This window comes from Mya arenaria, chromosome 9 (assembly GCF_026914265.1).
Source record: "Mya arenaria isolate MELC-2E11 chromosome 9, ASM2691426v1".
Taxonomy (NCBI): domain Eukaryota; kingdom Metazoa; phylum Mollusca; class Bivalvia; order Myida; family Myidae; genus Mya; species Mya arenaria.
Genome location: NC_069130.1, coordinates 51,152,670 through 51,176,205, shown reverse-complemented (window position 1 = coordinate 51,176,205; position 23,536 = coordinate 51,152,670). Strand labels below are relative to the sequence as shown.

Sequence of the window (23,536 nt, the reverse complement as noted above, 5' to 3'; positions counted from 1 at the left end):
CTCAACTGACGGTTGGCCCTCGCCTCTGCCTTGTACTTTTGTTTTTCTACTTCAGAATCTGAGGCCAGGGTATAAAATTTTATATTCGTTCATAAGTCGACAGCCTAGTAGTAAAGAGTCCTCCAAACGGATTGTTATTTCTCCCACCTTAGATAAGTAGATCCAATAATTTAACCATGCTAGAAATTCTAATCTTGCCCACGGGCGAATATAAAATGCCCGTATGGAACTCCTTTTAATGGTCATCACATTGTAATTACCTCCCTTGTTGAAGACTGTTGTCTGTAGCATCATAGACACATTGTCTTGTGGCAATATTTAGAATGCTAATAAAGTATTTCTCGCTTCAAATGTCACCATAAAACAGTTTTCAAGCACCTTTCAAGAAATAATGCTTAACTTTCCTTAGAACTATTTAAAGGCCGATTTGACTATTAACATAATCTGAATCACTGCGCGCATATCCATGACAACCACGAATTATCGCATATCCATACGCAATTATATTCACTAAGCACAAAAGAGTACCAGCAAAAAATACATTTTTACCTTATTTTGTTTAACTGAGGTGGGAGAAAAGGCATCTTCCATAGCCGCTCGTGTAAGATAAGTTCATCCCGACCCTCGCGCAAGGTGTTTTGAGGAAACTCGGTAAACACCCTACGCTCGGGTCGGAATAAACCTATCTTACACTCTCGACCATGGAAGATACTTATAGTCTCCCCCATTCATGGGGAGACATATAGATTTGTCATATCCGTCAGTCTCTACGTCACACTTCGTTTCCGCTCAATAACTAGAGAACACTTAAACCCAGGAACTTCATACTTGGTATGCTGGTTGGTCATGACAAGTACATGACCACTCTTGATTTTGTGATCAATAGGTCAAAAGTCAAGGTCGCGGTACACTTGAGTTGAAAAAAACGGTTTCCGCTAAATAACTAAAGAATCTTTTGGTTCAGGAACTTCACACTTGGTATTCTAGTTGTTCATGACTAGTAGATGACTCCTATTGATTTTAAGATCAAAAGATCAAAGGTCAAGGTCGCGGTTACCTTCAGGTAAAATCGATATGTTGACTGTGACCTTAAGCTTAAAATGGTTTCTGCTCAAAAACTAAAGAACCCTTGTACCCAGGAACTTCATATTTGGTACGCTAGTTAGTATTGACTAGTAGATGACTCTGATTTTGAGATCAGTAGGTCAGAGGTCAAGGTCATCGTCACATTGAGGTGAAGAAACGGATTCCGCTCAATAACTAAAGAACGCTTGCATCAAGAAACTTTATACTTGGTATGCTAGTTGGTCATGACTTTGACATGAAACATATTTAATTTGTCATCAGTAGGTCACAGGTCAAGGTCGCCGTGACCTTGAGGTGAAGATAAAAATGGCAACTTCAAAGAATATGTTGTAATTCCAAAACATTACAGATACCATGACATCACATATGCAGTCGTCAGCTGTCCACAAACCATCTGTGATTATTGCATACTCCAGATTGAAATAAAACTAAATGGTACTCCTGACATCCATCTATCACACTTAGTCTTAATATTCATAGGACCACTGATCTCATGCAATAGATGTTCACTATTTAATACGGGTGAAGAAACCAAACTTCACTGTTTGTTCGTCTCCAGTCCAAAATTACAAATTTCATGTCCATCCTTTATTTTTTATTAGCTACGACCACACAATAGGGGAGACAAGCGCTTTTTCAAAAAAGCAATCTCTAGTTTTTTGTCTGTGATTGCAATGAACTAACTGTACTTGTGAATTAACCAAACTTGCATCGGCATATGAAACCTTCTATTTCCTGTTCTTTGCATGGCAGTATATTGTTTGTCGGAGCTCGAACATATAATGTAATTGGCGATATAAAAGAAACATTCTTAGATGTCAGATTCCTTACATCAAACCTTGATAGCTTTCACAAATAAGCTGCATTGTTTGCGTAGAGATCACTTAAATTTGAATAAAAAGATCGCCGTCAGCACGTATCAAATGATTAACAAAATACATCGATCATATAATTAGTGGATACATCTTTTAGTAGTATCTTAAATGCATGTTATTCCTGCTCATGAAAACTATAGATTAATTTAGATTAATTTTTTAATGATCAACTATCATATTTTAAACGTTTATATTTGTCGTTATTACGGTCACTAGTAAAATACAAGCATGCATCTTTATTTTCCCATTTTGGAAAAAATTACATTCTCTTGTTGCAAAATTCCACATAGGAGTTGAGAGAAACAAATACATACAATTTCTTCAAGCGTTAATGAATCTTTTAAAAAACACAAACTCACTTCAAATGTATTTTTCAATTTTGGTCACAAAACCAGATAGTTAACAATATTCATATGGTGTTTGTATTTAATAAAGAAGGTTCACATGTAATGTCAAAAATATAATAATAATTACATGTCAAGAAAGGTCTAAAGAAATATTTTTTTCTGTCGAATATAAATATCATCGCTTTATATATTAAGTAGTCGAGCATGAAATACACGCGTGACATGCAAGTCAATCACTATTTAGATGACAAATAAAACGTCTAATATAATATAACAATGATTCATGTCAGTGTCATTCTCGCGACAGTTTTCGACAAATCGACATGAAAATTCACAATATTTCATTTCGATTTTTACACAGGTATGTATTCTAAATTCATTGATGCATTATTATATAGTTTAATTCTATTTTGTTAGCTGATCTAGATTCATGTTGCAGCCCTATTATAGGTCTGGACTGTTTTTTTGGGGGGATATGTTTAGAATGTTCAAAATTTCTCTATTTATCTCATGTCTAAATGTTTTAGAATTAACAAGATTCTTATAGAATTTGAGTGAAAATTCTTGATAAATTGTAAATAATCTTCAAAAACATTCCTATTTTATATATAAGAGCAAACTTCTTTGATCTTGGGTCTTTGGATAAAATTTAAGTTTCTATAATTAAAAGTAAACCAGTACTAGAACAGTTCTAAATTTTTGGATTGAATAAAATGTGTCTTTGAGGATAACATTAACGCTTTTGTTGCATTTATTTTGCAAATGTTGTTCAACTTATAAAGGTGCAATATTAATTGTGAATCAAACTATAAGGGCATTGGAACACCAGGATTAATGAAAAACAAATTGTGCACTTAATTAACGAGTTAAGACATTAAATTCTACTTATTCAATATAAGCATGACCTGAAAAATTATCTTTCGTAACACTGTAAGTATCATGTATACAATTTGTTCTCAAATACATTTGATTTGGTATTCGTATCACGATCAAAAAATATTAAATACAAAAATCTTTCAAAAACAATTCCAGTTCTTAATAACGAGCTGGACGAGTATACAGCATTAGGATTAGGATAACAGTTATTTTGCTGTCAGTAGGTCAGGGTCGATCAACGGTTCTGTTTACAACTTTCCTGGTGTTGCTGCCATCTATATTAAGCAAGAGTAAAAACGTTAAGGTTTTGGAAACTTAAGTACATTGCAGCAGATGAAATAAATTCCAAACCAATACAATTTCTTTAAAGAAATAAATCCAAAGTGACACATACGAGTTTTAAATTTATGTTAATAATCACTGATGAAGGCTGTACCGAGGCATCTCTTTATTATCATGGAATGAAATAAGTTCAGCCTTTGGGGTGTCTCGTCTTTTATCCATTGTGACGTCATAGCCACGTGGCCTTCTCGCAAGGAATGCTGGGACATAAAGAATCACAACCAGTACGTCAATCGTAATGGCGATGTAAAGCATGAGGTTGTAGTCACTGCTGATGTCACGAAAGTATCCTGTAAAAGGTATAAACAAATTTAGCTCGTTGTACTGACATACTTATGGCGTCATTGTCGTCGGCGTTTGTATCAGCGTCTTTATAGAAAAACTTCATAACTCGAACTTCGAGTATTTTAATGAATCTTGGTACACATGTTGCAAGATACTAATCGTGCATGCATGGCAGGTCTCATTACTCTGGTTGGTAGTTTCAAGTAATGTCACTAAGGAAACTGGAACGAGAAAGCCGAGCGTCGCATTTGCGACGAAGCGTTATTGTTGAAGATGTAAACGTAACATTGCACAATTATTACTTGACAACACCCCTGAAGAAAAGTCAAGTGACAAGCAAAACCAGAAGACCCATATTTCAAACTAATATATCTATGGCAGAGCTGTTTTAGGTCGTTACCTCTAAAGACGTTCTATTTTAAACTTAAAAACGACGTTGTACATATTGACTATGTTTAGCTTTCTTGAATGGTTAATACCTTTCGACTAAGTCAAATCTTTTTTCTTTTGCAGCATATAACGCAGAATTAAAGACGCAGATAGACTCAGATGTTTTGCAGCAGCGTTTGCAATTTGCTTACCCAAAAGAGGCCCCAACACGGCCGTCATCAATCCATTCATGGTAATGAGCGTCCCTGACGCCACCGAGATCAGCTCCTGTCGGACAATCTTTGGTCCAATCAGTGACGACGTCAAGACGCCACCGAGGGAGACAAAATGAGGGTGGACGCTAAGAAATACAGAGGCGCACCGGAAGAGAGTAGAATTAGAAGGCTTCCGGCCAGACCAAACACCGCAACGACAATAAGCAAACATGAGTAGCTGAGTCCCGGAATCTGCTTCAGTAGGCCTGGAACTAAACCGGCTATTACGTTTACGCTGTTCACAACAACGAAAGCGTTCAGTCCGACCTCACGTGATAACCCGCGCCAGCTAGCTATGTCAAGCTGTAACGTCAGGTAAGCGTTATTGACAGCCAATAGTAATCCCGTTCCAACCATATTGAGCACATTTTCTAGGAACAACACTTTTCGCATTTCGAGAACTACTTTCCGAGCAGCATTTACTATCTGTTGCCAATATAGAGCCCCTGATGCACAAATAGTATTCGCGGCTTTCGGGCCGCATCTTGCATTGTCATTGTCACAAGTAGTGTCTGTGATTTCTGACGTCATTTTTCTAAAGAAAGAGATAGAATACACCGGCAAGTCCGGTTCCTGAGCCAAGAATGCTAAGGCAGACGTGACGTTGTCGTCCTGTAAACGCTTGACTAATGGTCGTGATGCAAACGACGTATAATAAACTAATACCCAAACCTGAAATTTAAAATAAAGACTGTTACCACATGGATATAAATTGGTATTTGTATTAAATATAACATGAAGGTCTATTTGTACAAGTATCAAGTTTTACTTTGAGTACGTTTTTAATCAAATTCCTATCAAATTTCTTTACCATGTCCAACAGAGAAATTTCAACACGCCTTATTGAAAAATCCGTTTCGTGATACTGTTGTTTTCTGATTCCGTATCATGCGAGTACCGTGTGTTATCTCTTAACTACTTTCACGTTGATAAAAATAGCGTGACCAAAAACAAACAAGTGGTAAAACCAGTCCACTTTTAGATACGTTAAATTATCTAACTTTACACACGCTCCAGAAGCATGTAAAAATCCAGGTTCTTCAAAAGACCGTGAGGATAAGCAAAACAGAGAACGCTCCCATTCCATCAGCTACTGGATAGCTGCTTCAGTGAGCCATTACGAAATCCATAAAGTGTTGCATTATCCATGTTATTATCAAAAATATGTGCAGCTCTTCAATACAAAGAAGAAGGCGAATTCGAGTCATCGATAGAAAAAATGATTGACTCACGAACTTCCCTCAATTCTGCATTTTATGAAAAAAATCCCACGAATATTACCTTTGTTTAAAATGGTCGAGTTACGTCTACAGGACATGAGGATAAGTGTATCCCGCAAAATAAGTATATTTTTTTGTTGTTTTTGTTATTTTGTGATGTGACATTAATTACTGTTCTGTTTAAAGCAATTTGTTAATTTGTAAACTATTTTGTTCTTATTTTGCTCATTAAAGTAAATTATGTAACTTCTGACTTCGTTTCGCTGTAGTTGCCTCCCTTGACTTCATTACACAAAACTACATAACACATTCGAATTCATTCGCGCATTTGACAGATGGCGGTTACTTTAAATTAAATTGAAACCGAAAATAAAAGGAATAATTAAATAGACAGGTATATAATAAATAGAAAATTACGATAAAAAGTTTTTCTGGTGACATGTATCACGTATCGTTCGGTGAGTAAACATGTCAACGTCTCGGCCCGCGGTATCAACGGCTATGTGTTTTCATACCGAATTCAACGTGATACAGGTCACCAGAAAAGAGTCCTATCATAATATCCCCAAAGTATTACGACTTGTATTGCAAGGATTCGACAGCATGATACCTACAAGAAATATCGCAGAACCACGTTAAGAAGATCGTTAAAATAAGGCAGTGCGGCCGTATAATAGTTGTGCACTTATTAAGTAACGTGGCCTTAAACGCAATACAGTTGTAGTTTCTACTTCTAGTACATCATGGCACGTAAGATGCATTTGACCGTACACAAAGTAATATTACACAAATATTACGTTACTATATGTCGAACGCTGCACTATTTGTCGTAACGTATACACCAAATATTGAACGCTGCACTATTTGTCGTAACGTATACACCAAATATTGAACGCTGCACCATTTGTCGTAACGTATACACCAAATATTGAACGCTGCACCATTTGTCGTAACGTATACACCAAATATTGAACGCTGCACCATTTGTCGTAACGTATACACCAAATATTGAACGCTGCACCATTTGTCGTAACGTATACACCAAATATTGAACGCTGCACCATTTGTCGTAACGTATACACCAAATATTGAATGCTGCATCATTGTTCTTAAAATATACACCTTATTGCAAATATTGCTGAAGAAGGTAGAAAGCGCCTTTTTAAAAAAACTTAACGTGTGTTGTAGCGTTGAATAGCACTGATTTCGGACTGATGTTTAAAATAGTTCACATATAACGCAGTTTTTTATGACAACTGTTGCAGCGATTTAGATGTAGTGCATTTTACATATGGTAATGTGACACAAACGTAACACAGATACACGAATATCGAAGAACATGCTTCACTTGGTACCTCCAACCAAAACGAGGCTGACGTACAGGTGCTCAAGACGTTTGGCGAAAAAGCTGCACGTTACGCCTATTGGAATCAAAATGGCGGCGATAACAGAAGATCGGAACAATCCTGTTCGACGAATTACGGCGCCGCTTACTATTCCTGGAAGATGAAATCATTTTTTTTTCAGATATTAATATATCTTTATAATACGACTAAGGTCAACCCCGTTTTATTTGTTGGCGGGTGTCAACTCACTATACTGGATCATAGTAAGATCCTATTAAAACAATTCATGGAATCATGTTGTCTGTTTTATTGTCAAAGTTTAGCCTTAGCTGAGTCTATAATTTTAATGCGGGTCTACCGACTTCCTCAATCGTGAAGTAACTCGTAAATGTGCAATCATTCTTTCAGATAATTTGCTTCCCGTCGCATCAATACATAAAATGCAAAACTCACTATGTTTTGGACTTGTAATCGTTCAAAATAGGTGACACAGAGCTAAACCAATTCGTTCAACATTCTGTTCACCACATGCTTATGATACAAAAATAAAAAGCGCAGTGCTTATTTAAATCAATATAAGACATTTAGCATTATTTAGGGACGTATCCATTAATGGAGCAATTGGTAAGAAAGCTTAAAAAGCCAGAATTACAAGATTAACCAACCTAGTGAGGTGACAACGCCCATAAGGCCAGCTATTAGACCGGAAATAGCGGTGCGTCCCTGCTGGAAGTGAGCCTCAATGTCGAGAAAGATGGTGCCCATCGCGAATGAGATTCCGACGACGGTGCTGAACGCGAGGAATATGACAAACATCAGCCGCCATCGACCTGACCATTTACTGAAATATTAAAATTGTGTTTCTTTGCAATGATTTTTCACCGTGAAGATCTTCGCAATAGTGTTGTTTTTTTGTATGTGTGTATTAGTATTACAAAGAGTTCTAACCTCACATGTTTCGACATTATAATCGAAAATCGGCCCGGGCGGCAAAACTGATAATCGCTGAGTCATGCAAATAATCGAAAAATCCCTGTACAAATCTGTTACTTTATATAGTAACTTATGTATTAACCTTTTGTATGTGAGCATTTATATTACAGAGAGTTTTAAAGCCAATTGTTTCGACATTTCGAGCTTCATTAGTTTCACGTTACCTCGGTCGTTCGAAAAAGGAACACATTCTAGTTTATTTTAAACGTTATTTTGTTATAATTATCGAAGCCAAGCTGTTCATAAATCGAGCGAATAATAATAGGTGTTAATTCTTTACTCATTCGAGTTGCTTTCTCTCGTAACGGTTGTGGATTTTAATTTTATTCGAGATGCAAATAGTACTTTAAAATACTATATATTTGTTTCGGCGTTGTAAGGAAAGAAAAATAGATTCCAACTTAATATATGTATCTTTCAACGTATCTTGGAATTGAAAATAAAATATTATTATTAATGAACATGTTTAAATTCCTAGTACATCACTACATTAAAGACTCATCCTTAATGTTGCAAATATGAAATGGACACTATTGTTAAAACTTAAGATTAGTCCATGGGCGATTTTTTTCGCCTACGGGGCAAATAACACCGCATGGGCAAATTTGCCCCCTTTGTTATATGAACGCTTTTATATGGCAATTGAGGACAATGAACGTATTTGGTAGTGTCAATAGTTTGGATTGTACAAAGTACATTAGAAATAATAATAAAGATACTTTAACTTACGTTTAATTAACACATATGTATTAATAACTCTCTTATTTTCTCAGCGATATTGTTTAACAATAATGTTGTGGCTTATAACTAAGTATGTGTGTCTTAAAACAAATTGTCATTCTGCTATAAAATACATAAACTGTAAATGTTTATTCCTTCTGTAATTCGTAATATATATTTCCCACTCCTGTAAAAGATCGTTTGATTAATTGACTTTCTTTTATTTAAAAATGTATGAACCTTATGACGGATTCGATAGCTAAATTATGTACAATTTAAAAAGGTAACTTAATTGTTTTCTTGCACTGATCCGTAGAATGTGGTAATCAACAAATGTTTAATTCAACTCTTGAATATCACGGCCTCTAAACGCCAGCTCAACCACAGTACGGTGGTGCAAAGAAAAAGAGCTGTCGTCAAATTTGCAAATAGAAAGGATGGAGTAATCGCCACACATCCACTAGGTCACAAGAATCGACCATGTTATGTATACTTTCTCTTCATTTTCTGTGTGTGTCTATTTTGCCATTCTTTTTATCTAGGGTACAGTTTAGAACAATATTAAAATCTCCTCCGACAATAAATGTCTTTTCATTGTAGGTTGTGGTAGGTTGTTAGGAAAGAAACATAGAATACAATTTGTTATGTATTTACCAAAGTATCTTGGAATTGAAAATAAAATTTTATTACTGATGAATAATTTATTCTGTACTAGTACATCACTTCAAAAGAATCACTCATAATTTTGTCAATTTGAAATGGACACTTTTGTTGAAAGTTAACATTTGTCCATGGCCAAATTTTCGCCTTGGGGACAAATATACCCACGTGAGCAAATTTGACTCCTTTGTTAATTTCAACGCGTTTATATAGCAGTTGAGGATAATGAACATTTGTGATAAAGTGTCAATAGTTTTAGTTGTACAAAATACATTGGAAATAATGATGAAGCTGCTGTAACTTACGTATAATACACATTTAGTATTAATACCTCTCTTATTTTCTGAGCGATATGATGTTGCAGTAAAATCGGGAAGGTTATAACTAAATATGTCTCTCTTAAAAACATAAAAGTCATCCTGTAAAAAAGACAAAACCTACGTGTTCAGTCCTTCTGTATTCATATCAAACGTTTTAATATTCAATATTTCCCACTCCGGTATAATATAGCTCTATTTTGAATAAAAATGTATGTACCTTATGACAAGAGGAGCATGCACCTGGACCCACCTAGCAAGTTGAGCCTAAAAGTTCATTCTGGTCTAGCTACGCCTCTACGTTTAAATACATAGATTCCAAATAAATATGATATTATTATACACAATATAAACAATACTGTCCTACCTTCTCTCCATTATCTACGTATAATATTGATAATTTTAACACGGTATTAAATTTGTTTTTTAGAAATGCTATTCGCAAAGCATTTGGTCGGATTGCAAGATCTGAAAGAAGTGAATAAAAAGATAAACTCTTTGTCGCGTGAATATATTAACATTTTGATACTGAATATAGTCAGACGCGCTGCGCTCTGTGCTTAAGATCGTCTTACACTTTGTATTTTTTCTGTAAGGGATGTGAGCGTTATTTAATCTATCTTTTCAGATAGTACAAACGGTACGAAATAGATAGTGGCTTTAGTATCAAAGTGTCAAATTATATTTTGGTTAAGTTAACAGCATGCTACTACGTGTTTTTTTTTAAATAAGTAAAATTGTCTTTACATTTTATTAATAAGTTCTTGATGATAAACTTAACTAATCACTTCAGTCATGCTGACATGATGTATATTATTACAATAACGTTACATTTAAATCTTAAAATTAATATTCACTATGATACTGCCATGAATCGATGCATAAGCATGCATAAAAAGAACCTGCATACTCGTTATGAATACAATGTTACATTTCTTCTTTTTTTGTGAAAGAAAACTATACAGTGATATTTTATTTTAATGTTACTTGACCATTATAATATATCATTTAAGCGGTGTGTGTGTGTGTCATTTATTCGGTGATTGGGTTTGATCCACTGATAAGCAGTTTCGATTCGAAAAGAGCAACAGGGAAGCGGCTGGTACTTGTTGGAATCTATGGTTGACGAAGTAAAATTGTAAGTCTCATGGTACTAAATGAGGTATCTTCGCTGCAATAGTAATGTTGAGACATAATACAATCAGAACTAAGTTCACTGCAAGTTATGTTTCATGAGCGTTTGTACAACTGGAATCTGCTCAAGATTAGTAAAAAAAATCTTGTGGTCTTATGAGGTCAGTTGCACTGACACTTTGAAATAATTATTAAAGAAAAGACCGAACACGAACACCTAAATCTTCAACAGACCATCAAAGAATTGTCCGTTTCACTCATAAGAACAAATAATCAATACGACCATGTTCTGGAGATTACGTACAAACAAGAATCTAAATGTGCACTATATATATATATAAAAATCCGATAACGATATTATTATTCGCATAATTAACTCAAATCAATAAACAGATTGATAACAATGCATTAAGTGAAATGCAAGTGGCACTGAACACTTTCGATTCTGAATGTGGTACCACGACGGTTTTATTTCCTCGTGTTTTTTTCAATAACTAAGTAAAAAGCCAAACTGCAAGAGTGCTTGGAATACTGCACGATCTTAATACAATTCTTCTTCATGGTAAAGAAATGCGGGGCACCAGACATCAACTGGTGTTAGAAATGCATGTGTTCAATACCCCGCAGTATTATTAATGCGTGCTTTTATTGTTAAAGCATAAATCCAGTTGCTAGAAGTTGATAAATAGTAACATTTCAATGTCGTTTATATTTATTTTAAAAGGAAACTTTTTCAGGTTCTTTTTTTTTCCATTTTATAAAGTAAGCATCATTGAATGATTTCTCCAACGGTGAGATCTAACTGAGTTGAAGGTAAGATGACCTTGTGTTTATATGTAATCTTCTTGACATGGGATTAACGGTGCGCGATCACGAAAACCTGTTTAAACATAAACGTCTCTGTAATGCTGACTGATCCTACAAGGTAATTCTTACATGTAACAACACACAATATCTGAATATCTAAGTAAACGTGTTGTAATGTGTAAGAAGTGCTGTGTTAACTACATTTACATATCAAATAGCTTTAAATTCAAGTGAGATCATTTCCCAAGCAAACATAACACCAGATACTCACAACGTCGATGAGAACATAACACGTTACACATAACCAAACATTTCGTTAAAAATAAATGGATATACAACCACCCTGTGTCTCTTTAATAAGTGTCTCTGGTCAGAGTAAGGCTGCTGGAGTATTGTCTTTGTAGTTTTCTTCCTGTAGCTGAGTACAGGATGTGATATAATGGCACACTTATCTATCCCAGCTAGTGAATAACCAAGCTTGCTTTTTGTTAATTTCGTTTTTTTCGTGTGTTCATTAAAAAACTAAATGCAATCGCATTCAATAACTTTGTTAATATAACTTTCCGTGTAAATATATTTCAGAATATGTTTAATAACCATTGTGGTTTCTCCTGAATACAGTAACAGTAGTATTCATTTGTGGTTAGTTAAATCAAGTATGAATACACTACGAATATATGTCGAAATTTCAATTAAGAATCAATTTAATAAAGTCTCGTCTACTGTCATGAAACATGAAGAAGCCAATTTTGAAATCGTTTAAGGCTCAATACATTAACTTAATGTTAAGCTTTGGGTAACCTAGTTTTAAAATTAAAGATATTTCGCTCGATTGAAATGTACGTGTACACTCATATATATATATATATATCAGTAAATTCGCCGAATGGACTTCGCTCGAGTGCTAGTATAAAGAAATTTGCACCGCCCCACAAATAACATATGTTAATGAATTGACAACATGGCTACATCTAATACCTGCTATGCATTTACATTCGTGTTACGTACCTACGTGTACACTGACTGTGGTCAACATGGGTGTACGACATACCAACGTGTCCAATAACGAAGTTTAACTATTTTTTCTAATGCAATACTTTTTAAGATGTCTCACACTTATTTGTAAGAAAAATGGTGGAGTTGAAGACTGATAACCCGCGTACAAACAGGTTATGTTAGTTTGATTGATCGATTTTCATATTTCTTCTCTAACGAATGAAGCACCTTACGTACATACAAACTATTGGGATATTACAAACTAAATTGCTTTACTTTAAACACAACCATTTACATTTTTTCCGTTTACTAAATCAAGATTGATAAGAAATATTTACAATTGTATAATTGATTATTAAACTCTTAATTACTCAGCCACATAATTACTCTGCATATGCAAAGTCAGGTCATAATCGATCTAATCAATCAGCTTTACCAAAAGAACGCCATTTGCTTTCTGTGTATTTTTCCTACTTTTATGACCAACCGTTTTAGAATTATTTAAAATTCCAGAAGCTCCTTCGGACTCCACGCACATTGCCTTGCCCAAATGCGTTCATACCCCGATAGTGACATCAACCCCGCAATTCATTTCTAAAAAGAAGCTTACATGTGGTATTCTATGCGCTATTTAAGAATACAACTCACACGTTAGTTGCTATGTACGTTATAAGAATGCAACTTACATGTGATATGCTTTACGCTATTTAAGACTCATAACACACCATTTGTTTGAAGTATTCTTAGATAGCGCATAGCCCACCATATTTAAGTCATATTTTAAGGGTAGCGCATAGTACACCATATGTAACTGGTATTCTTAGATATAGCGCATAGCCCACCACATGTAAGTTATATTTTAAGACAGCTCATAGTATACCATATGTGTAAGTTGTATTCTTAGATATAGCGCATAGCCCACCATATGTAAGTTATATTTTAAGACAGCGCATAGCATACCATATGTGTAAGTTGTATTCTTAGATATGGTGCATAGCCCACCATAGGTAAGTTATATTTTCAGACAGCGCATAGCATACCATATGTGTAAGTTGTATTCTTAGATACAGCGCATTGCATACCATATGTGTAAGTTGTATTCTTAGATACAGCGCATAGCCCACCATATGTTAGTTACATTTTAAGACAGCGCATAGCATACCATATGTGTAAGTTGTATTCTTAGATATAGCGCATAGCCCACCATATGTAAGTTTTATTTTAAGACAGCGCCTAGCATACCATATGTGTAAGTTGTATTCTTAGATACAGCGCATAGCCCACCATATGTAAGTTATATTTTAAGACAGCGCATAGCATACCATATGTGTAAGTTGTATTCTTAGATACAGCGCATAGCCCACCATATGTAAGTTACATTTTAAGACGGCGCCTAGCATACCATATGTGTAAGTTGTATTCTTAGATACAGCGCATAGCCCACCATATGTAAGTTATATTTTAAGACAGCGCATAGCATACCATATGTGTAAGTGGTATTCTTAGATACAGCGCATAGCCCACCATATGCAAAACTGACAGCGTTGTTGTAATTATCTTTTGCATATTTCAGTGTTAATGTTCTTATAATAAAAAGATTGTTTCCATGGAATTTTGCAGATTTCATTGTTAGTGTTTTAAATAGACAAACGTTCGTTTCTTTAATACACTTTTTAATATGCGCAGCTTATAAACACACACACGTTCATTAAACAATGATTTACAGTAAAAGTACATGTATTTCTTATGGCACAATTTCTTAATATGACTATTGAGATGTGCATACTTATAGTAAGTATACTAAACTAATATCGCAACTGGTACAATTGTGCGTTCATGTTTATTTCATCAGACAAAGGTACCAACAAGTACCCGCCGCACCCCTGCTGCTCTTATGTTCGGATCGTAGCGGCTTATCAATGGATCACGCCCAATCAACTAATGATTGACCACACAAAAACCACTTAAATTATACAATATTTTAATGGTCAAGTATAACAGGTGTTTCATTAAAGGAAAGTTTTACATTTCATTTGGAAATAAACACCCAACAATGTGGGCAATATAAGCCAACGAATAGTGTAAATTTTTAACCAAAAACGCAAACAAATGATACGTTTCAAATAAAGACATGGAGAGCAGGTAGGACATTCTTGTGCATAAATCCGTGTTAATATCACAGCGAATATGAATTTTAAGATTCAAATGATATATTAGTGTAATATCTATGATTGAAGCGATCATTTAAAGCATTTTCAACTGATTTCTTCCTTTAAAACACCACTTTATAGCTTGTGGTTGAGTACGCTAATATTCATAATTACTTCCCTGCGTTTCTAACATTTAATTTAATTGATGTAAACGATTTTGGCATCAACTGAACAATAATTTGTTACTGTTTGGTTTTGAGTTGATATTTATCTTACAAAATGTTTCACATTATGTTTTTAATGCCATAGTGATACTAAAACTTTGATTCTAAGGATATGCAGTTTTGTCATGTATTGTCATATATTTTTGAAATACAGTGTATATAATATATTATAAAATATATACTTTTTGGATCTTTATTATAGACTGCTTAACCTGTTGTCCTTTAACTAATAAATGAAACATTTCAGTATCACTGTATGTTGCATGTACAGTGAAATTGTCAATTTTATTTTAAAATGTATTAAAACAAGCTGCGTGAATAAGAAGTATTGTTTGAGTATTATTTTTCTGCCATTTATGTGGATTTTCGTTTGTTGAGTGATGATTTCAGAAATATCATTTAGGGTTTGTTTGTGTCTGTTATAACAATCCCTTTCAATAAAATTGTTTTTATGTTATATGATTTATTTCAATCTTTTATAACCATGCCATCTGAACACTGGTGTTAAATGTATTTGAACACTAGTGTTATGATTTGAACACTTCCAATTTTGTCAAGATTACGAAAACTTCAATTTTGAACACATTATGTGTTCCAAAGCTGAACACTTTGCCTTTGAACGTGTTCTAAGTGTTCAATATCTGTTGCATCCAATTTGAACGCGTCCGGTGTTAATTTATAGAACACTTGATGTGTTCAATTTTTAACACTGGGAGTGTTAAATATTGAACATGATGTTCAATTATTGAACAGTAGTGTTAAGGTTTAGAACACTCTTTGAACGGAAAGACGCGTTCAATATCTGTTGCATTTGGGTGTTCAAATCATGTTCTAAAACTTAACACTTGGATTTACAGTGTGTGTAAGTTGTATTCTTAGATACAGCGCATAGCCCACCATATGTAAGTTACATTTTAAGACAGCGCATAGCATACCATATGTGTAAGTTGTATTCTTAGATACAGCGCATAGCCCACCATATGTAAGTTACATTTTAAGACAGCTCATAGCATACCATATGTGTAAGTTGTATTCTTAGATATAGCTCATATCCCACCATATGTAAGTTACATTTTAAGACAGCGCATAGCATACCATATGTGTAAGTTGTATTCTTAGATACAGCGCATTGCATACCATATGTGTAAGTTGTATTCTTAGATACAGCGCATAGCCCACCATATGTTAGTTACATTTTAAGACAGCGCATAGCATACCATATGTGTAAGTTGTATTCTTAGATATAGCGCATAGCCCACCATATGTAAGTTTTATTTTAAGACAGCGCCTAGCATACCATATGTGTAAGTTGTATTCTTAGATACAGCGCATAGCCCACCATATGTAAGTTATATTTTAAGACAGCGCATAGCATACCATATGTGTAAGTTGTATTCTTAGATACAGCGCATAGCCCACCATATGTAAGTTACATTTTAAGACGGCGCCTAGCATACCATATGTGTAAGTTGTATTCTTAGATACAGCGCATAGCCCACCATATGTAAGTTATATTTTAAGACAGCGCATAGCATACCATATGTGTAAGTGGTATTCTTAGATACAGCGCATAGCCCACCATATGCAAAACTGACAGCGTTGTTGTAATTATCTTTTGCATATTTCAGTGTTAATGTTCTTATAATAAAAAGATTGTTTCCATGGAATTTTGCAGATTTCATTGTTAGTGTTTTAAATAGACAAACGTTCGTTTCTTTAATACACTTTTTAATATGCGCAGCTTATAAGCACACACACGTTCATTAAACAATGATTTACAGTAAAAGTACATGTATTTCTTATGGCACAATTTCTTAATATGACTATTGAGATGTGCATACTTATAGTAAGTATACTAAACTAATATCGCAACTGGTACAATTGTGCGTTCATGTTTATTTCATCAGACAAAGGTACCAACAAGTACCCGCCGCACCCCTGCTGCTCTTATGTTCGGATCGTAGCGGCTTATCAATGGATCACGCCCAATCAACTAATGATTGACCACACAAAAACCACTTAAATTATACAATATTTTAATGGTCAAGTATAACAGGTGTTTCATTAAAGGAAAGTTTTACATTTCATTTGGAAATAAACACCCAACAATGTGGGCAATATAAGCCAACGAATAGTGTAAATTTTTAACCAAAAACGCAAACAAATGATACGTTTCAAATAAAGACATGGAGAGCAGGTAGGACATTCTTGTGCATAAATCCGTGTTAATATCACAGCGAATATGAATTTTAAGATTCAAATGATATATTAGTGTAATATCTATGATTGAAGCGATCATTTAAAGCATTTTCAACTGATTTCTTCCTTTAAAACACCACTTTATAGCTTGTGGTTGAGTACGCTAATATTCATAATTACTTCCCTGCGTTTCTAACATTTAATTTAATTGATGTAAACGATTTTGGAACAATTGTGTGGGTTTTTTTCTTGTTCTATAATCGTCAGTAGCAGAAGCAGTAGCAGTAGCAGTGGCAGAAGCAGTAATAGCAGCAGCAGTAGCAGAAGTAATGGTAGTTGTAAGAGCAGTATCAGCAGTAGAAGTGGTATGAGTTATAGTAGTAGTAGTAGTAGTAGTAGTAGTAGTAGTAGTAGTAGTAGTAGTAATAGTGGTAGTGGTAGTGGTAGTAGTAGACGTAGTAGTAGTAGTAGTAGTAGTAGTAGTAGTAGTAGTAGTGGTAGTGGTAGTGGTAGTGGTAGTGGTAGTAGTAGTAGTAGTAGTAGTTGTAGTGGTAGTGGTAGTGGTAGTGGTGGTGGTGGTGGTGGTGGTGGTGGTGGTTGTGGTGGTGGTGGTGGTGGCGGTAGCGGTAGCGGTAGCGGTAGCGGTAGCAGTAGTAGTAGCAGTAGTGATAGTAGACGTAGTAGTAGTACTAGTATTAGTAGTATTAGTAGTAGTAGTAGTAGTAGTAGTAGCAGTAGCAGTAGCAGTAGTAGTAGTAGTAGTAGTAGTAGTAGTAGTAGTAGTAGTAGTAGTAGTAGTAGTAGTAGTAGTAGTAGTAGAATCGTTTGCAGTTGGTTTAAGGCAGTTTGCACATAAACAGCGAAACAAAAAGGCATGACATTCATATAGCATTTTGTTCGATATTATGTCTAGTAAGTAAAAACAAACTAGTAGGAACATAATTAAGAGCTACGCTGTGTGGCATTACATGACCAACATTTTAAGGGTTAGGGAGATAAGAAGATTTTACTGACTTTTGAATTTCATTAACGCTTTAAATCATTTGATGAAAATCGTGAAAAATGACCGCCAGAGAAGCTAAAAAGACTTCGGATCAGTTGTTGCATATTGTAATAGCTAATATATCACGCCTCCAACATGAACGACGCAAAGCCATTGGTCCTGGACTGGTCACGCGGTGACTCCATATATTTCCATATTGGTACACACAATTTACATCTTCTATTTTCCGATGAATAAATAAAGTTTAAAAAAAATGTAAACATGTTGTCGACATGATATTTACGTTACGGGGTTAGTAGGTGACCCGATATGGGATAAACGGGGCGCAGGAAATAGTATTCGGGTTCGAGCTTCCCTCTCACCCGATATTCTTTCCTTTGCCCCGTATATCCCATATCGGGTCATCTACAAACTCCGTTACTTATAATATCTACCCCAGAAGGTACATGCCATTCAACGCACGATAGTGTCATTTTTTTTTTACTTTTCAGTGAAATCAATTTTTCCATAATGTCATTTATTTACTTTTTAATATGGTAAATTTTCGGAACAGTTGAATGTCCTTTATGTAGCTACGACAATGTGTATATATGATTTGAAGTATGACTCAAGAGTCAAGTGATAATTTAACACCATTCAGTGTGTAATTGTGCAAAATGAAATGTGCGCATGAAATAACACAGCTTATAATGAACATACATGTATATGTGGGGACGTGCCCTTTACAAATTTGGAGAAAAAATAAGTGGCTTTTTAATGTTGTGAAATACTAGGACTCAAACATTATCGGAAACCATCATTCATCAATTATCCTATTTCATTTTCCAATTCCATGTCACTTTGGCAAGCATATCTATACTTTGTATTCTTTGTTTATTTCCTTACAAGGTACTGCCAAAACAAACATAATATTTACATCCACAAAGAAAAGTGAATTAACATAATATTTACATCTACAAAGAAAACTGAATTTAAGACTCGAAATTGTTTAAAAACCAGATTGGCCTCAACGTTTGAAATAAACTAGAATTTGTTGCCTTTTTCGTCGCCGAAAACATTAAGCTTATTGAAAGTTATAAAGCCCAATTACAATAATGCTCCAGTATAAATGATTAATAACTATTTTCTAGATCCACACGCCGATTAACCACTTTGATAAAACAACATTTCAATATTTCAGCAAATGGTCAGGTCGATGGCGGCTGATGTGTTTCATTTTTGTCGGGTACAGCGCCGTCGTCGGCATCTCATTTACGATGGGCACCCTCTATCTCGACATTGAGGCTCACTTTCAGCGGGGACGCACCGCAACATCCGGTCTACTGGCGGGCCTCGTGGGCGTCGTCAACTCACTAGGTTTATCCTGGTTATATTACTCTTGGTCAAGTCTTTAAGCATTATGTACTAGTGTGTATACCACGTGATAAATAATGTCATAAATGCTACGTCAGAAGGCAACATTTTGCTTCAAATGAAGACTTTAATCAAAGATAACTTTTCTTTGACTGCACCATTTTAAATGAAACAAGGACAGTCTAAGCCGCTTAAAGAGCGACGCCTTCGTTTTATTACCGGAGTTTAATAAGGTGATTAGTTTCATGAAACACTTCGACAAACTTGTTTCCAAAATAATGTTTTGACAATGCTCCGTCAGACGGCCGTATTGTGAAAAGGTTTGTCGACGTGTTTTAAGAAACTACACTCTCAATCAAACTCTTGTATAAGACCGAAAGCGAGGCTCCGTTAGCGGCGTAGACTGTGCCATGTTTCATTTAAAATGGTGAATTATATTTTTTTAAGTCTTCATTCGAAGCAAAATACTGCCTTCTGGCGTAACATCTATGACGTAATTTATCACGTGGTATGCTCACAATGTATACGTATCGGTCGCATTTTGTATGCTTTCCAGCATGCTTTATATTCTATATTATTTTAAATTAACACTGTTATAACTTATATGTATTTGGAACTTAGACTGGATCAGTATAAACAAACAATAAAAAAAAATGCGAATTTCAGACATGATTTAGGTAAAAAAATCTATTTTAAATAGTTCAAGTCCAAAAACACGAGTTTTGTATGTAAGTATGTTTTTATGTGAGGGGAAGAAAATTACTTTAAAATATATAAGTGCAAGCTAATTTGGACTATCAGCTCCGATTATGAAATGAATAAGGGCGTCAGTAGATCGATCTTCATTTAATAGACACAGCGATGACTTAATATTTACAATAACATAAACAACAAAATTCTAATAATCGTCTTTTAGGTTGATCAACTTTGAGCCAGTATGTTGAGTGGGCAGAAATTGAAATTAATTATGGGGGTAACCTTAAAGGTATAACAAAACTTATCACTTATGGATATACTCATGTTAAAAAGATGTTTCCATTTTCCAGGAATATTGAGCGGCGCCCTAATTCGACGGATAGGATTGTTCCGATCTTCGATTATCGCCTCCATTTTGATTCCAACAGGTGTTACGTGCAGCTTTTACGCCAAGCGTCTAGAGCATCTGTATATCAGCCTCGCTTTGGTTGGAGGTATATGTACTTCAAAGTATTTTCTGTTGATACTGGTGTTTCTTTATAATGTTGTTTAGTATGTTACGGTACCGTATGTACCCTAGCCAGCAGGGGTTTGGAGATAAAGTTTCGAGATGAAGTGTGCACAGCCAAGAATATCAATGTACACATGAATTTAAAGAAATAACCATAACTCTAGTCAGAGCGAACTCTGACGACATGCACCACGTTGCTTAATACCAAACACTCCTGTGAAATTTGGGACATAAATCGTGCAAAATATTGTGTCTACAGACAGACGGTCAAGCTGAATCCAGATACTTCAACGTTACGGTAGTGAATTATATCAAGCATAGCTGTGAACGCCGTCGGAAGGGTTCACTTTGACTATTAGATTACAGTGTTATGGCCATTTGTCGCTCTTAAAAAATACACACTAAGTGTATAAAGAGATCATTGCGCGGGCTTCTTCTAAAAAGACCTGGTCAAATTTTGCTGGAATTTCACAGGACTAATCTATACAAAGAACGCTCGGACTGTTTTACAGAGTACTGGACCATGTTTTTTTAAACAATATTGGATATTTGCACTACATGTGAGTGGTTCAAACCGCATAACACCATACGCCCCAGTTTGTTAATAATTAATTATTTTAACAGGACAAATTTAATATCTTATCGCACGGCTGGAGGCGCGCTTCACAATAAAAGCGCTAAAAACAGTGCCACCTATCAGAGAACTGTGGGTAAAGAGTGACGTCAGAGAGCGCTTAATAATTATCGTATTTATGTCGAAATAATTAAATTGTTTGCTTAAGTGTGATTTGTTTTCAAAATATATTTCACCAAGTGAGCATCAAAATCTATATTTAACGAGAAGCATAGCCATGAATGAATTATTTATTTTGGAGGTTCATGAGGTAATATATATATCGCGATCTTACATTCAATCAACATTTTCTTTTTATATGTTTAATAATGAATGTCCATGTAATTCATCTATGTTTTTTTTTAATCCAGGTTCGGGTATCAGTCTATTCAATGTCGTCTGCATCACGACAATCAGTAAAGCGTTTACCGGACGTCAACGTCACGTCTGCCTGAGCATCCTTTCCACCGGAACCGGGCTTGCCGGTGTGTTCTACCCATTTCTGTTGCCCAGACTTGTCGAGGTTTTCGGGCTCATGGGAACATTTCTTGTGCTCGGTGGTCTCTTCCTTAATGTTTGGATTATATCCATACTCATTTATTGGAACCAGCCTAGAAAAATGACATCAGAAATCCCAGACAAAATCATTGAAAATGACAATGAAAAATGCAATATTAAGATAATAAGTCGTACCAATGATAAGCCAAAGGAGATAATCAGCGACCTTGAAAATGGCGACAATAAAGCGGTGAATACAACCGTGACATCAGGGGCTCTATATTGGCAAAAGGTAGTGTTTACTGCTCGGAAAGTAGTTCTTGAAATGAGAGAAGTGTTGTTTCTAGAAAATGTGCTTAATATGGTAGGAACTGGATTACTGATGGCTGCTATTAACGCTTATCTGACGTTACAGCTTGACATAGCCGCCTCTCGCGGGTTGTCACGTGAGGAGGGGCAAAATGCCTTCGTTGTCGTGAACAGCGTAAACGTAATATCAGGTTTAGTTCCCGGCTTCTTGAAGCAGATTCCGGGACTAAGTTACTCATGCTTACTTATCGTCGTTGCGGTATTTGGTCTGACTGGACACTCATTAATTCTACTCTCTTCCGGTGCGCTTTTGTATTTTCTGGCATCCGCCTTAATTGGTGTATCCCTCGGTGGCGTTTTGACGTCGTCCCTGATCGGACTGAAGATTGTCCGGCCCGAGCTCATCTCGGTGGCGTCAGGGACGCTCATTACTATGATGGGATTGCTGACGGCCGCGTCTGGGCCTCTTTTGGGTAAGCAGAAAATTTAAAATGTTGAACACTTCAGAGTATTTTTGTTTGCGTTATATAAGCCACAAAAGAACATATCTTTAACTAAGTCGCCAAAGTATGATCAATTACAGAAAGCTAAACATTCTACTTATTTTGCGTAACGTCGTGATTTAAATACAGAACGCAATTAACTTAAACAAGTCATACACATATACCTTAAATAGCTATTCAAAACATAATTCAGTCAAATTCAGCAGTGAAAATGATACCGTCGCATTGTTTTAATGCTTATGACAATGGTCCAACAATCGAGCCTTCGGGTTCGATATATATTTATATATACATATATATATTATATACATTTGTACGTCCTTGAGGTTATACTGGCTAATGTTTATAAATCATTGTGGTGCATTATGTAATTACCTGTCACTTGACCAGTTTGCAGAAACGTTTAAAAATAAAAAGAGTTTTCAATGCTACGTTTATGTTTTAACAACTTTAACAATAGCGCTACAGTCCGAACGCGACGCTTGTCTCTCTTGTAATGGGACATGACCCAAAACCTCTTGAAACCAGTGTAATGAGCCTTCCATGCATCAATATAATTGGCGTTTTGTCTCCTGTAACATGCGTACCAAGATTCATTTGAATAATGTTATATAGATCCGCGCCGACGACAACAACGCAAATTGTATCATAATACAACGAGCTAAAAAGTGTTGTTACTTTTTCAGGATATTTCCGTGACATCACCAGTGACTACAACCTCGTGCTTTACATCACCATCAGCATACACGTACTGGCTGTGATTCTTTACGTCACAGCGTTCGCCACGAGGAGGCCACGTGTCATTGACGTCACAGTGTATATTAAATGA

General features: G+C 35.4%; 2 protein-coding genes across 2 annotated transcripts; one reads left to right on the top strand and one right to left on the bottom strand.

Moving 5' to 3' along the window:
* Positions 1-4,990: 4,990 nt before the first annotated feature.
* Positions 4,991-10,168, bottom strand: LOC128246156 (uncharacterized). The gene is made up of 4 exons (XM_052964346.1): positions 10,079-10,168; positions 7,687-7,862; positions 7,031-7,174; positions 4,991-5,127 (listed from the first exon to the last, which is right to left on the bottom strand). Exons 1-4 carry the CDS (start codon positions 10,087-10,089, stop codon positions 4,991-4,993), a joined length of 468 nt encoding a protein of 155 aa, XP_052820306.1. The 5' UTR covers positions 10,090-10,168.
* A 9,312-nt stretch (positions 10,169-19,480) lies between these two features.
* On the top strand, positions 19,481-23,536 carry LOC128246154 (monocarboxylate transporter 1-like). The gene is made up of 4 exons (XM_052964345.1): positions 19,481-19,580; positions 20,624-20,767; positions 21,769-22,677; positions 23,394-23,536. Exons 1-4 carry the CDS (start codon positions 19,481-19,483, stop codon positions 23,534-23,536), a joined length of 1,296 nt encoding a protein of 431 aa, XP_052820305.1.

Bases quoted from the DNA above. Each gene is read 5' to 3' on its own strand.
- LOC128246156 (XM_052964346.1), bottom strand. The intron at 7,175-7,686 runs GTTGGTTAATCT...TTCATCTTCCAG, and splicing joins GGGCGTTGTCACCTCACTAG to GAATAGTAAGCGGCGCCGTA. The intron at 5,128-7,030 runs GTACCAAGTGAA...TTTAAATTTCAG, and splicing joins CAGCCTCGTTTTGGTTGGAG to GTTTGGGTATTAGTTTATTA.
- LOC128246154 (XM_052964345.1), top strand. From the start codon at position 19,481: ATGGGCACCCTCTATCTCGACATTGAGGCTCACTTTCAGCGGGGACGC. The intron at 20,768-21,768 runs GTATATGTACTT...TTTTTAATCCAG, and splicing joins CAGCCTCGCTTTGGTTGGAG to GTTCGGGTATCAGTCTATTC. The intron at 22,678-23,393 runs GTAAGCAGAAAA...TTACTTTTTCAG, and splicing joins CGCGTCTGGGCCTCTTTTGG to GATATTTCCGTGACATCACC.